Raw genomic sequence first — 13798 nt, 5'->3', positions numbered from 1 at the left:
CTTCATGCGATGGAATTTAAAATGATGGATCTGACCAATCAAAATCATTTTAAAAATTAAGTGGTCACATGACGAACACTCCATCCAATGACATTCAGAGTGATTGTCGTTTAAGGGAGGGGTGATGTAACGGGGTGTATCGTTACATGAAATTAACACTTAAAGGTTGTTAATTAATATATTATCTAAAAGGTAGATAATATTTGGAGGATATTACTTGATATAGTAATATTCAGAATTCTTATCCATAAATTGGTATAGGCCATTATATCAATTTATCCGCAGACTAATCAGCTGTAGGAGTAATCAAAGAGAGTTTCATAGATAAGAATTCATTTACATGTTAAGTATTAGGTTATAGTTAAGTTAGCATTTACAAAGATAGAACAAGAGACACTTAACTATATTTAATACAGTTTTCATTTTACCCTCTTAAGTCTACTTGTCTTAAGAGAAGTCTTCCTCTGCACGTACAGTGTATGTCACCTGACGCAAGGCACCACTCACAACTGAAGCAGTGTGAAGTGGACTTGTACTGAAACAGTACAAGTCGTAGTGCCCCGTTACAAATAATGTCTTATTGCATCAATTTCGCCAGATTTGGTAATATTGGAACTAGTAAGTCAAGTGATTAATTATTTGTGCTTATTTTCTTATTTCCTTTCACAGAACATAATATTAATTATTACTCTTTACAGGAAATTATACTTATATAACGGGACACCCCGTTACATTAAGTGAATGAGAAATCACTTTAAAAGCCGGGCTTGAAAATGAACCAGTTTAGATCCAAAATGTCCTTTTCAATCATGACTTAAAAATAAATGTCAAAGAGATTTCAACGAAAGTCGATGCTTATCAATCCAAATTATGTTTGCATTGTGAGAGCTTATATTATTGTGTACCCGGCGCCACCTATATTTCAATATGTGGAAAAAACTATCTAAATTTTCCGATTTCCAAAAATTCACAATCAACGTTGTTTTTCCTACTCATGCAAACAGCGTGTAAGTGAAGCTGAAACAGAAGCTGCGTCGCCAGTTGCAGCGGTAAGACAAGCCGCGTCGCCAAATTGAGATGCCTATTTGAATGCGGGTCTTATCTCAGCCTTAACAATTCTACATGAACAATATTGCCTTATCACATGCGAAGCGACTTGATTGCGCAACACGGCACACTGCACGATTGCTAAACAATAGAAGAGCGCGCGTATACTTCTGAGGTGTGTGATATGGCTGCAACCAGCTGGAAAGGCATTATGCTAGAAAATAAACAGCAGGATCTTAAATAATCGGTACTCGCATGATTCGCCGGTGTTAATGTCACCAGTCTAAATATTCTGAAAGCTTTTCTTGATATTTTCAAGACGAACAAGGGGAGGGTACTGGAAACCTTGCTTCGTGAGTGTTCTTATTTCCATGAAACTTGTTAAATTTGAAAAGCAAGGTTCCGGCAATAAAATCGTGGGCCCTACCGTTTTATGTAATTTGATCACGAGCTCCTAATGATAAGAGTCTCCTACTTAACAAAACGATTCTTGTCGATGGCGTGCAGCTACGATGAATTCCTTTCGTGCAAGTGAGTGATAGAAATGTTGTATTGGGAAAGCTGGTCGCGAGTCGTCATTACCTTGTGGCTTATTTCCTGTCGTTTCTGGATAAAATGAAAGCAGACGAAGCTTCTGCTCGACCCAACCCCTCCAGCTGGCTTTTGTGACTCCTACTGTGTAAAAAGGGCCTCTTGGACGTATAACTACGTAAAGTAACTAAACTTTGCTGTACCTCCATTCCTGTACCCGTCATTTCGTAATTCGTCACGTAACCCATGACTGACTCGATGTTCCTAGACGATGTCGTCGGATTCCTGCATAATATTGACGACCCCACGGTGTCTGGTCCCGAGTTGTTGCTCGCGCTTGACAAGGAAGGACCGTATCTGTTTCCTTCGGACATAAGCAGCCTCTTTAGCCTTGTTGACCCCGAGATTCCACTTCACGACGGCCAAACTACGGACAGTGGCTTCCATGACACGGAAAACATCGCATCTGTGGTCTCTACGCCACGAATCACAGAGGTCGAGGATATCCGTACGACCGATGCCCTCCGTCGTAGCCACTATCGACAGAAGCGCAAAGCTGAAAAGAACGACTTATATGCCGAATTAAACGACTTGACGACTCAATTGAGAACCTTACAAGCAAAGAAAGCTGCAGACCGAACTCGAGGTCTTGAATTTTCTTCCTCGATGATATGGAAAGCACTTGCGAGTCGCCATTGGCACGAGCGACTCATGGCTGAAGAGCAGCAACGACGACTTCGGGAAGCTGTCGGGAAACGATCGGCATTGATTCGTGATTTGGGCGAAATTGTTCGAAAACGGATCAGCGAAGATCAACATCCGGGAATCGAGACAGTATTATTGAAAAAAGCTCGACGCGACGCACCTGACGTGACGTTTTATGAGATTTTCATCAATGAACTGGACGACGTGTATGCTCGAACGGATCGTGTGTTTCAAGAATCAGTGAGTGAATCGTTGTTGATGAAGCCGACTAATCACGAATTGGTAGGCAAGAGAATCACGCCATTTCCATTCGAACGTGTACGGCTTTTATTCGATAACATTGATTTCATTGCGAGTCGAAGAGGGTACGAACGCATTGAAATCCCGGGCATTTCAAATGATACTGCAGTGTTTAAATACCGATTTCAAGCACGTGTTGGGGACCGCGTCGTGTCGTTTTTGCAGCATCTTATCACACGTCGTTACACTGAAGCCGATCGAGTGGTTTTGATTTGGCGAAAGTTCGCGGAAGAAGAAGGCACACTTGCTGGAAAACATGTGGACGAAACGGGATGGAATATCATTCGACAAAGCGTCGACGGCACAGGTACTCTCATGGAATCGACGAGTCGATATGTACCTATGTCGTTTGGATCCGTCACGACGGATGCTAGTGAATTGAAAGAGTTTACGGACACTATACGATCGGTGGGAGAAGAAGAATGCCAAAAGTGTGTACGCAAGCTCGAAGCGCTTCTGCTGGACGATGCGCTTGGAGTGTGTTGATGCGTAGACTCGGACAGGGTTTAACAAAAGATCAATTTTTTTGAAATTTAGTTTGTAAATTTAAAAAAGCAATGGAAAACCGCAAATTGCAAGAATAAGCATTGTGAAGCTAAAGTTTTCGAGTTGAGTAGCAATTGTATAAGTGGACAAATTTTGATTTAGTTGATTGGTCTGGATTAATGCCGCACTTATGATTAATTTACGTAAGCACTCAGTTGAATGCAAGGTATAGACTGTTTCTTTTAATCTTGATATTGTATGTATCCTGCTGCTTTCTGCCAGCTGTCGTTCGAGGTGTGTGCCTCAAGCCGGTCCAAGACATGACGCAATGCCCGTTCGAGGTCCTTTGTGCTCTGCAGGAACGCCTGGCGTCCTAAGGCTTGAGTAATCCGGTGGTGCTCCGTTGTATCAGAGACCCGCCATGGAAATAAATGCAGCAGAGGGTGTGCCTTGAATACACACCGCTCCTCTTTATGTTTCTTCTCGAGGTTTATCAGATATTGTCCGTGTTCCCTAGTCAACGCCGGAAGTTGTCCGTGTACCTTCCAGTGTATGCCATCTGTCTCTTGTATCCATATCACGCTCTCGTCTGCGTGCTGGAGCTCCGTTTGGGCTTTCCTTCAATGTGACCCGTTCCGATCCAAGATCAGTCATATTCAACCGAAAAAGGTGGTAACAGGGGCGATTTCGTAACGAGATTTGACCAATCCAGAAGGGTGGCGAAGCTAAAAGGATCGCTATTGCCCATCGTTGTATCTTCTGCGCTTACTGTCTGGCCGGTGTGGGCTCTACTTCTGGGAAGAAAGAAGCTATATACAGTCGGTCCTGTCCGCTGAAATATGTAGTTCTGCGATAGTACAATTGTCGAGCCTATTGAGCTTTTGGCTGCTTAACATTCGTCCCTTGTTATCCCGTATCCATAAATAACCGTCCCATCGCAACGTTGCCCAGAAGCCTTTTAACTCGTGATCTTCAGGGTAAGACGTATCCGATCTGTCAGGAAACGGCACCAGCTTGCTGCCGTTGTGGTTAATGTAGTCGGGCACACATCGGTTTGTTGTGGCACATTTACTTTATGGGTAAAATACCCTTTATCCTATTCTAAAATATTGCTTAAATCCAGATACAAATCTGGCCGCCGAAATCTACTTTGAATTAAGCTAGGGTAAGGTTTTAAATTAAAAAAATAAATCAAGTGCCAGTTCCCCTTTTGATATTAAAGCGTCAAGTGCCTTCCTATGGCTTGCGAATTAATCTGTTAGAGATAGAAGCCTTTCTAAGGTATATACTCTTGGGCACTAAATGCCACTTAGTTCTACGAACCACTGAATCCCTTGAACTAGAATACATTAAGCTTTAATAGCTTGTACGACTCCCTGAGTTGCTAACCCATTAGTTCTATATAACTAAGAGACTCTTTGAGTCTACAGTCTTCCTCTGACTTTAGGAGCGAGGTAGCTCCGCTACAGTTATTGCGTGAATGTGAGTCGCGAGTCGTAGTTTAGGTTCTTTTTCATGCTCCACTGTTGGGCTGAGCCATTCCCCGATCTCTTGATTGAGCTCCTACCCCGGCGATCAACGTGCTGGTGCTCGCTTCCAGGCTTGACAGGGTGATATCCTGTAGCCTGTAGCCGCGTCGACTCCGTTGTATGTTCAACACCTCTAGGTACTAAATACGGGACGGGTTGTCTTGTTATCCACTGGAAAACATGTTTCAATCGCTACAGATGCCCGTCACCAGCCCGATTCCCCTGCCTTGTGTGGAGTGACCAATAGCCCTGGATTCATCTTGTGTCGCCGCCGCTCCGTATTTGTTGCGTGAGCCCAGAGAAACTTTTGTACATGTTGTGTAACTCTTTCATTGCCCATTGAGGCGGTTCGAATACCGTCGCTGTAAAGAGAATGGACAGTAAAACGACGGCGTTGAGGATAAAGGTTCGGTTCTGGACACTTGTGGCTACTTTCGTGACTGTGAGTAACCGGCATTAATTTCTTGAATGCGGAGTCGTCCGACGAAATAGCTAACATCGGTGATATTTACGGTTCATGGCGGAGTTTTGGCAATCCGTGTTTCGATCTCTCGGAACACGGCTGACTATGTTAACTTCTGAGCATCCAGAGACAGATTGCAGGACGGAACGCGTAAATCGCGTCCACGAAGAGATATTACGAGGTTACGTCCAATCGTATCCGAATTGGAGCGAGTTTTTACCGATGGTCGAGTTCGCCATCAATGACGCGGGAAAGAACTACTCAAGCTAGTGGTGGTAAAAAGACCGCGGCTGTGCCCCTGTAGTAGTCGTTGTTAACCATCCTGTCCCGCTGCTTTGTGCCTGCTTAATTGAGTTTGCGCCCAGGAGAACTTCAGCTTTGATTTAGGTTGTAATAAACCACTGTTGTCTTCAGCCGTAACTTGTTGAGTTTGTAGGATTGTCACGAACCCTTTGAAAGCAGACCCTAATTCTGGAATCGTTCAATGACTCCGTTCTAGAGCTGTTGTCCGTTCCGAGGTGAATTTATCAGCTGTGGACATCTCGCGCGTGATTTCAGCTCCGTGACCTGACCGTACTTTACACTTTCTGATGCGTTCCCACGCGATTGTATGACCAATGTAATTCCTCCGTCGAACCTTGAAGTTGTTCTCCGACTCGAGCTAGTAGATATGCTCGTAATTCCTCCATATTGGCTGCTACCCATTGATGTCGAGTGAGGAGCTACCTCCGTTCTTACTGCGTACTTTATATCGAAACCTTTTTTGTTGTCGCCGCTCTCGCCTTTTAACGAATTTGATGAAATTTATGCACCCTGAGGTGTCGGCGTCCCATGACGCGGCTGTGGTTTAGCGTATAATTCCCATATTATCCATTTCTGTTAGCAATTTGTCCAATATCCGCTCCGGCTGGGTATGCGATGCTTTTCTGGGTATTTTGTGGTGTGGCCTGATCGGATGTCCTAAGGTGTAGAGTCACTGCTTGGTGATCCGAATATTGCGGCGGTAGTGCAGTAGAAACGTGGCGTCTGCTCCTCCGGCACGTAGAAACGATCTATTTTACTAGCTCATTCCGTTCAATTTGTAGAATGGTCACCTGTGCCATCAGATGTCTCGTCATCGGCGTGCTCTCTGAGCAGTCTAGCATCCGTCAATTTATGTAATTTACCAGTCCCCCTGACGTCAAGCTGCCCGGTCTACTGGCTGACCTTTCCCCCAGTCGGTCCAGTCGCTGGCTCTCTACGCTATTGAAGTCTCCCAGGAGCACTGTAGCGCACGAAGGAAAGTTCCACTGGTATGATCTTTCGAAGAACAGTTCACTATCTTCCCGCAAATTAGGAGCGTAGACGTTGAGATGGTGATTTCATCTATTATGACTCCGATTGTCCCTGTGGTCCATTTGTATTCCTGAGTTTTTCGTGATCGTGCAGCTGCTGACGGTGTCAAAATATTCGCCACCATCGCCGATGCCCTCAGATCCAATGCCCCAGTAAGAAAGTTGGGTCTGCGCTGCGTCGTGTCGTAGACCTCACAGCCCTCTCATATCTTGCTTACTTCGTTTGCCTCCTCCTATTTTACAACGTGCGTCTCTTGGAGGCACCATACCACCGACCTTTCTGTAACGGGATCCCTCTCCGCGCAGCCATCCAGTCGATATTTGCACCCTCTTAAACCCTAGTACGTTTGGCGTAACTTGGCGTTATTCCCTGGTCTTTGAAGTATTTGATCCGAGCTACCCCGGGGTTGTTCCTGCAGCACCTTCATCCGACCAAATACATCTCCTGATGCGATGTTGGATCGGTATATCTGGGTTGTTATATGTTCCCGTGAGCTGCGCTAAATATTTTCAGAGAAGCTGACTCTCCGCTGATTGCAATTTCGTTTAGTAAAATCGTACGATGGGTCCCCACGCCGCATGATACTTTGGGTCATAGTACGCCGTCTTGTATCCCGTATTGGCGCGAAGTAGGTGAGAGTCAGCCCGTAAACTAGCCGATGCGTCGTTGGACGGCTCCGAGATAAGGTTGCAATCTCATTATCAAAACGTTGTGAGCAGATGATGTGTCGACTGACCTGATGTCTCCTTTTTGGATCACAAAATTTTGATAAATCGTCCCCTCCCTAAAAACAAATCAGCTCTCGGAGTCCTTTCCAATCTTCTGCATTATCGACATGTGGGACCAACTGCGTTAGGTTGCTACCATGGCGTGTATTGACAATCCAGCGATCGATCCACTCGTGGGTCTATTTGTCTAAAACGCGTTGTTGGAGTTTCCCCAATCCGTCAGTAAGACACTCACATATACTGGAAGTCGTCCACTGAAGGAAGACAGAACATCAAGAATTTAAAGGAGCCCAGTTGGGAACGGAAACCGTGTGACATGCCAAAGCAGGTGGCTAGGCGGCCTGGCGACCTGTTGCCATTCTGCTGCAGTATTGTTGACGTGCGAGAAATGTATCTAGTCCAGGTATTGTCAGTCTTCCTCCAGGGCCGCCCACGCTTCTGCGCAATCGTAACTGTCCATCATATCATCCTCATCATCATAGGTAAGCTGTTTAGTGAATAACGATGTTGTGCCTGGAACCGAATGTGGGCTCTCCTTGGACGCACTGCTCGGAAAGAACAGACTGTCTGTTGACATGGTACTGCCTTGAGATGCTTGCGCTTCGGCGCAACTGAGCTTATCCCGGGAGCAGACTTTTGAATCCCCTCTGGTCATTTGCTGCTACTATAAGTGGAGCACTGGCCCCAATATCTGCTATTCCGCATGAATTCGCGCTCAGTGTTCTCCGTTCGTACGCAGCTTGCTGCTTTGATGAGGAGTTATTCGTCCAGAAAATGGAAGCGATGTGGCAAAGGTGGCTACACACGTGATAGATTGACCCACCGTCCATTTGACCACAAGTCGTCTACGTTACCGTCCTAGGTCGACGGATCCTAAGAATCCTCCATTGAGGCATCCCCGTTATTGGTCCCCACTGTGTCGTCACTCTTTTATGCTGGATGCGGCCGTGATGGCCGTGATCACCACTGTGGTCTTCCTTTCCCGTCGGCGACACGTTGTGATCGTCCTCATCGTCGATATTCAGCACGGTAATTTGACGTCTTGAGTGAACGAACGTTGATTAATGTCGTTCCCACTATCGTAACAACAGCAGCGGTCTGTCTAGGTGCTCGATTCTGCAGACACTAATCTCGTCTAGCATATCTATAATCGAGAGTGGGTACTCCGTGGTCGCTTTTATAACTTTGCGGTTTCGAATAGCTACCGTTCGAGCCAATTTTTGGCAACCCGCGTTGGTGCGTCCTCCGACTTCGTTAGTTGAACTACATATATGGCCCGTTGTGGAAAGTTTGCTGCCGTCCCCATTGTATCGCTTCCTCCCAAGTGTCTTCTCTTACGATATCGGTACGGTCCGGCGATTTATTCGGATAATCTTCAAGAAAACCATCGCATTCCCGCTGATTCCTTGCGGGTCATACCTCCCCACCCCTTGCGCGTGTGTACTAGAGCATTGACAAGATAATTCATGTTCCACTTGGTCCTCCAAATTGAGCAGGCCCGCGAATATCATCCCGCGCCTAAAACTCGCTGTCAGTTTTTCGAGGGTATCGTTTGGACCGTCGAGCGTTGCGTCGACTTTCGCTCGACTACTGCCATTGCCATACAGTTACCTGTCGCTGGTGTATCCGCCGCTTTTACTTACTCCAGCTCTTCATTAGTAGTCGGTACCTGACCTTGCTCCTAGATATATTTGCGTTCTTAGCTCGTTTCCGTCGCCTGGGCTAGCGCACTAAATACCCCTCATTCTTTCCGTTTTTCCTTAATGTAACGGGAAAAAATTGGCCTAACGTTACGCGGTCCCCGTTGAGTACACTTTGTGTGCTTAAGGGGATGGTCAATTACTTAAATAAAGTAATTAGACCCACCACTCGGGTGTGGTTCACATTGTGACCCACCCTTGTGGATGTGATGCAGATAGGTGCATACACATTAGGAGGGATGAATGCTAGCGTCATCCGTTACGTGAGGTATCTAGAAAGATACGCTCGCAGTACATATTAGTGTTATCTACAGAGGTGACATTTTATGATTGGTTAAAATAGGTATCTCTATTTGATACGATTAAATATAAATCAGTCTAACAACTACTTCCTACTTAGTAAGTGCGCACGAGGAGTCGAATAACCGCTCCCGTGGCGACACGTTTATCAGAGTACTTAGTGCGTTGGGTGAGGTCGCTAAAGCGCCCACCACAACTACCCTACGGCACACGAGAGAAGACGGTCAAACCGCTTCCTCGCTGTGCTAGGGTGTGTGCTTAAGTAGAGCGTGGCCTCGTTGAGACGTGCCCGCCTACACTTACTCAATGCTGCTTTCTCCCGTCTTTGACCCTTCGCTTTGCGCTCCTTGTCCCCTGATGTTATCGTTATGACCTCCGGTATCTCTATTTCTTCTACTGTGAGGCCATTAATCCCCCCTACTCCTCCTCTGTTGTTTCGGGTTCGGCACTCTATTCTGGATGATCCTCAACTTTGTCAGCAAAAACTTGATAGGCCCCTGTACATGGTTTGGATTTTTTTGTCGCGTTGATTCATGCGACCAAAGCTCTGTCCGACTCGAATAGCCGTCTTAATGGTTGTTTGGGTAGCGGTTCTGTTCCTGGTTGGACGTAAGCAATTTTGGCCTTTGCTCCGCCGCTGAGATGATGTGGGTCTCTAACTAGTCGTTTGTCCCCCTGAAGTTCCTTGTGGAGCCGAGTCTTGAAACGGCTGGGTGTGACCGCCGCTTTGGCAATTGCATCTGCCGCCCTTTCCAACTTAACCGTTGAGTTCTGATCTCGACCAGGCTGGTAAATGGCTTAGCCATGTCCTCTAGCTCTCGCAAAACTACTTTTGTTACGACGATCGCTCTTGGACCTCGTAATTGCCCATCAGTGAAGCTGCAACGAGCCATTGTGTGGCCCGTGGTGCCGCATTGGAGACACTGGATGCGGTACTTCACATAGGAATGTTTGACTATGATTGTCGCTCAAAAATAGAGGACACCATCGAAAAAGGTGGGACATCTCGCGAGCTTCAACTATAAGCTCCATGTTGTAGACATCCTCAAGTCCGGTGTGTTGGTATCCATGTTTTCTAGGTGGAAACCAACCGAGATCTCATCGTGCAGATATGCTGCTATTCTCTTTATGCCGTTGAATCGAGTATGATTATGCAGCTGAGCGGTATACTCTATTCGTCGTCCGTGCTGGTCCCCGTTACCACCGTGTCGCTGTTGCCAAATTGACCCTTTACCCCCTGCCCGATCAGCGTTACGTAATCGGTAAACCTACCTGTGTTAGGCACTTGCACCACCTTATGCCTTTGCGCTGTGTATTTGGTAAGAAATAAAAGTGAATAGACTTGGTCACTTGATCACAACTGATCGTCTTAGTTTGGCCAAGCATTCGGTGCACTATGTCTGTATCCAACTATTGGAACAGGAACGAAGAGGTCCCCAATATTAAATAGGGACTGTAACGGGGCACTTTTTCCCAGAACTGATAACAGTATTAGTCAACCTTCATTGATTACAGTGAAGGTGGGGCGCCTCGGCTTCCTAACGCACACGACGTGCAGAGGAAGGTTCTAAGTATCAAGGAAGTCCTAGCTACCAAAGGTTCATTCTAAGGCTTTGGAATAAGATAAAAGTAACACTGCAACATTTATCGAGTCCCTACGTAACGATCTTCTATCCACAACTGACTTTATTATATTAATTACAAACTTTGAATGGCGCCTTCTTGCGCACCACACAATTGTGTCTTATGACGATTGGCGGGGTTTAATTAAACTTAATTCTACCAATCAACAGCACTAATGTCTGATTGCGTCAATATTACCAAATTTGGTTATATTGGAACTATTAAATCAACATTAAGAACGATAAAAATTTGTACTTCTAAATATTAATTTCTACAAAAACGGTGCAGCTTGTAGCGTGCACCGACTATGGTCCATTTTTCGATTCGTCCACGGAAAGCATCCAATTTGTCGAGCCAGAACTCGCTACCTATGCTTTGCACATTCTGCACAAACGCTTCACAAGCTTGGAACAAAGAAGTGACATCCTTTGCCTGCTTACAAGTGTACCACTGATGCCAGAAAAAGGCAAAGATGAAGAATTCCGTTTCGTTGTCACCACGCTTGTAAAACCTGGATGAATCGAATAACGGAATATGGTACCGATCGTTGGTCATACCAGACCAACGAGTTAGGTTGCTCATAGAGGGCACTTAAGGCTTCTTTTTGGAAGCAAACCGCAAAACTTTGAGATCCCTCTCCCGTTGGCTTATGTTGACGTTAACGCTAATATGGCTTTCGGCGCGATCCTTAGAATCCCTCTATTGCTGGTGATGCATACTAGCACCACTAGTATCATTCATACAGAGTGACTCTTACGATCACTTCGTTCCTGGCGATGCATACTGACATCATCAGATTGGTCGTCGTCCATGAAGTCATCACAGGAAGTGATGTAAGGGTGTCTCGTTACACATGTATTATTTCCTATAAGAGGAGTAATAATATTATATCCTGTGGGAGTCATCAAGAGTCTCGGCATTACCATGGTCTGGAGATATGGAACGGTCGTGTCAGACATATGTAAGTAAAAAGCTGGTTAGCAGGCCGTTTCCACCGAAATAGAATCGACGTTTAGCCAAGATTTAATTGCTCTTGGCGATCGGTTATGTGGGTCCGATGCACGAAGCATCACGTAATGGACACATGATGTGTAAACATAATAGGCGAGCCACTCCGCCTTGACATGTTGCATCCTCTGAAAAAGAATGGCTCTAAAGTACAGCTGGATTCAGTCAATGATTGCCTTGCTCGACTTAAAATGTACGCACCTAGTTATCGTCGGACAATGCTGCTGAGTACGTGGGTGGTGAGTGTGTGGACAATGGCAATGATCTCAACTTGACTCTGGCCATTTGGTCCCGTACGATTACGAACGGATTGCAAATATTCGTATTGCGCACTGTAGCTACTCCTAAGGAGAGGAGCAAACAATTGCCCTTCGTGGAGTTCGCTTTTAATAACAGTCTCCACGCCAGTACAGGTGAGACACCGATTTATATAAAAGGACCAAGGCTATCCTCGGATGCCGTCTCGTTTATGCGCAGCCCGAGTCTTGGTGAAGGAGGGCCTTTCACTACGCTCGGTGATTGTATAGAGGGACACAGTGACGAGGCTGTGCTTGCTTGCCTTCTCGCCCCAACGAAGTGCTCAAACGACGCAAATGGACAGCGACGACGCATACAATAATCGCGTTAATACTTGCGATACTCCAGCTTTCGACGCAGTCGTTTGCATACCCCTTCCTTGTGGCCAAGCTTCACAAAACGCATTGGGGCATGATCTGTCCAGCTAAGACGCCCGAGGGAGAAGCACTGGATCTTGTGAAGAATCTGGCATTAATTGCGTACATTTCCATCGATTCGCCGCAAATTCCGTTCTAGAATTCCTGGAATAGTGGACGACGGGAGGCAGGGATAACTTGCCTTTCGTGAAGGATTCATGCCCATGTTGCTTTAAGGGTGCAGGTCATGCCCCCTAAGGAGGCATACTCCCTTAAAACCTAATTGGAGGACGTTCATCTCTTGTGAGATGAGCAAAGAATGAGAACCTCCAATCCTTTTACGAGCGCGAAAAATGCTCGTACTCAGATGGACCCTCTGTCGAGAAGGATGAGTCTCGTCGTACTGTCGAACGAGACCCGAACGCATCATCAAGCGAGGTTCCCAACTATGATGCGAGGGTAGATACCCTAGCCAACGAACGAGATAACTCGTTCGAACCCCTTCCACCTCAATGTGTTTGAAAAGCTTTCAACAAGAAACGCTTCTCACCACTCGAATCCGTCAATGGAAGTGAAAGGGGAGGGAAAGTCGGGATCGCCTCATTCGATGAACCTGAATCAACACCGTGATTTGGATCACATCCTTTATTATTTAAGGGGGGGACATTGATCACGAGCGATCTGTCATTTCGAGTTAGCGGTGATGGTCGATAATGTTTCCCGTGACCAGTTGAAAAATTGTTCGCAAGTTGCGACAGATCAGTTAGCGAACGGAAGGACGCATCAGTCCCTTCAAAACGAACTTGTGACAGCTCGTCAAAAGATTTCTTTTTATGGAGGAAAGGTTGGATCGTCTGGTTCGAGAGCCAGACTCTATCCCGAGACTATCATGCTTAAGCTCGGAATTATCAGGCTTATTCAGACACCTTAGACCGTTTCGGTATGATCCGGAATCGGAAGAAGTCTCGTACTGATGATACGGGCGGAGATGCCCGACATAAAACGGAGGATGCACACGCATCCTATGAGGCAAATCGATCGTGTACGCATTGCCTTGGCGGTAGAGTACACGAAACGGGCCGATATACTTGGGCAGTAATTTATTATTGCCTACATTCATCACTACATGTTTTGGTAGGTTTACCGTAGACAGTAGGACCAGATCGTCAATATTAAATGAAAGTGTGTTTGCTCTTCTATTTTTGTCAGAGTTCCGTTTCTGTCGGTCCACCGCATCGGCGATGGAGTCCTGTACGAAATGGACCACGTCTTCTCTAGCTAGGATTCAGCTGCTGACTCGGTTTTGTTTTTGTCTCTAGTGCGACCGGTGCGCACTGCGAAGATGTCATTCTTCTCATTAGTGAGGGCATTATTGTTCTCACTAATATTG

The 13798-nt window shown here is 46.0% G+C and overlaps 2 protein-coding genes across 2 annotated transcripts; one reads left to right on the top strand and one right to left on the bottom strand.

The window, feature by feature from the left end:
* Positions 1-1824: 1824 nt before the first annotated feature.
* CCR75_004143 (uncharacterized protein) lies at positions 1825-3069 on the top strand (the record flags this gene model as incomplete). The annotated part of the gene is made up of 1 exon (XM_067962233.1): positions 1825-3069. One exon carries the CDS (start codon positions 1825-1827, stop codon positions 3067-3069), a length of 1245 nt encoding a protein of 414 aa, XP_067816387.1.
* A 4464-nt stretch (positions 3070-7533) lies between these two features.
* On the bottom strand, positions 7534-7779 carry CCR75_004144 (uncharacterized protein; the record flags this gene model as incomplete). Its single annotated transcript, XM_067962234.1, has 1 exon — positions 7534-7779. The coding sequence occupies one exon, from the start codon at positions 7777-7779 to the stop codon at positions 7534-7536; it is 246 nt and encodes an 81-aa protein (XP_067816384.1).
* Between the last annotated feature and the right edge of the window lie 6019 nt (positions 7780-13798).

The sequence above is a fragment of the Bremia lactucae genome, linkage group LG4, assembly GCF_004359215.1.
Source record: "Bremia lactucae strain SF5 linkage group LG4, whole genome shotgun sequence".
In the NCBI taxonomy this organism is placed as follows: Eukaryota; Oomycota; class Peronosporomycetes; order Peronosporales; family Peronosporaceae; genus Bremia; species Bremia lactucae.
The sequence above is the reverse complement of the archived record's forward strand: the minus strand, read 5'-3'. Positions and strand labels throughout refer to the sequence as shown.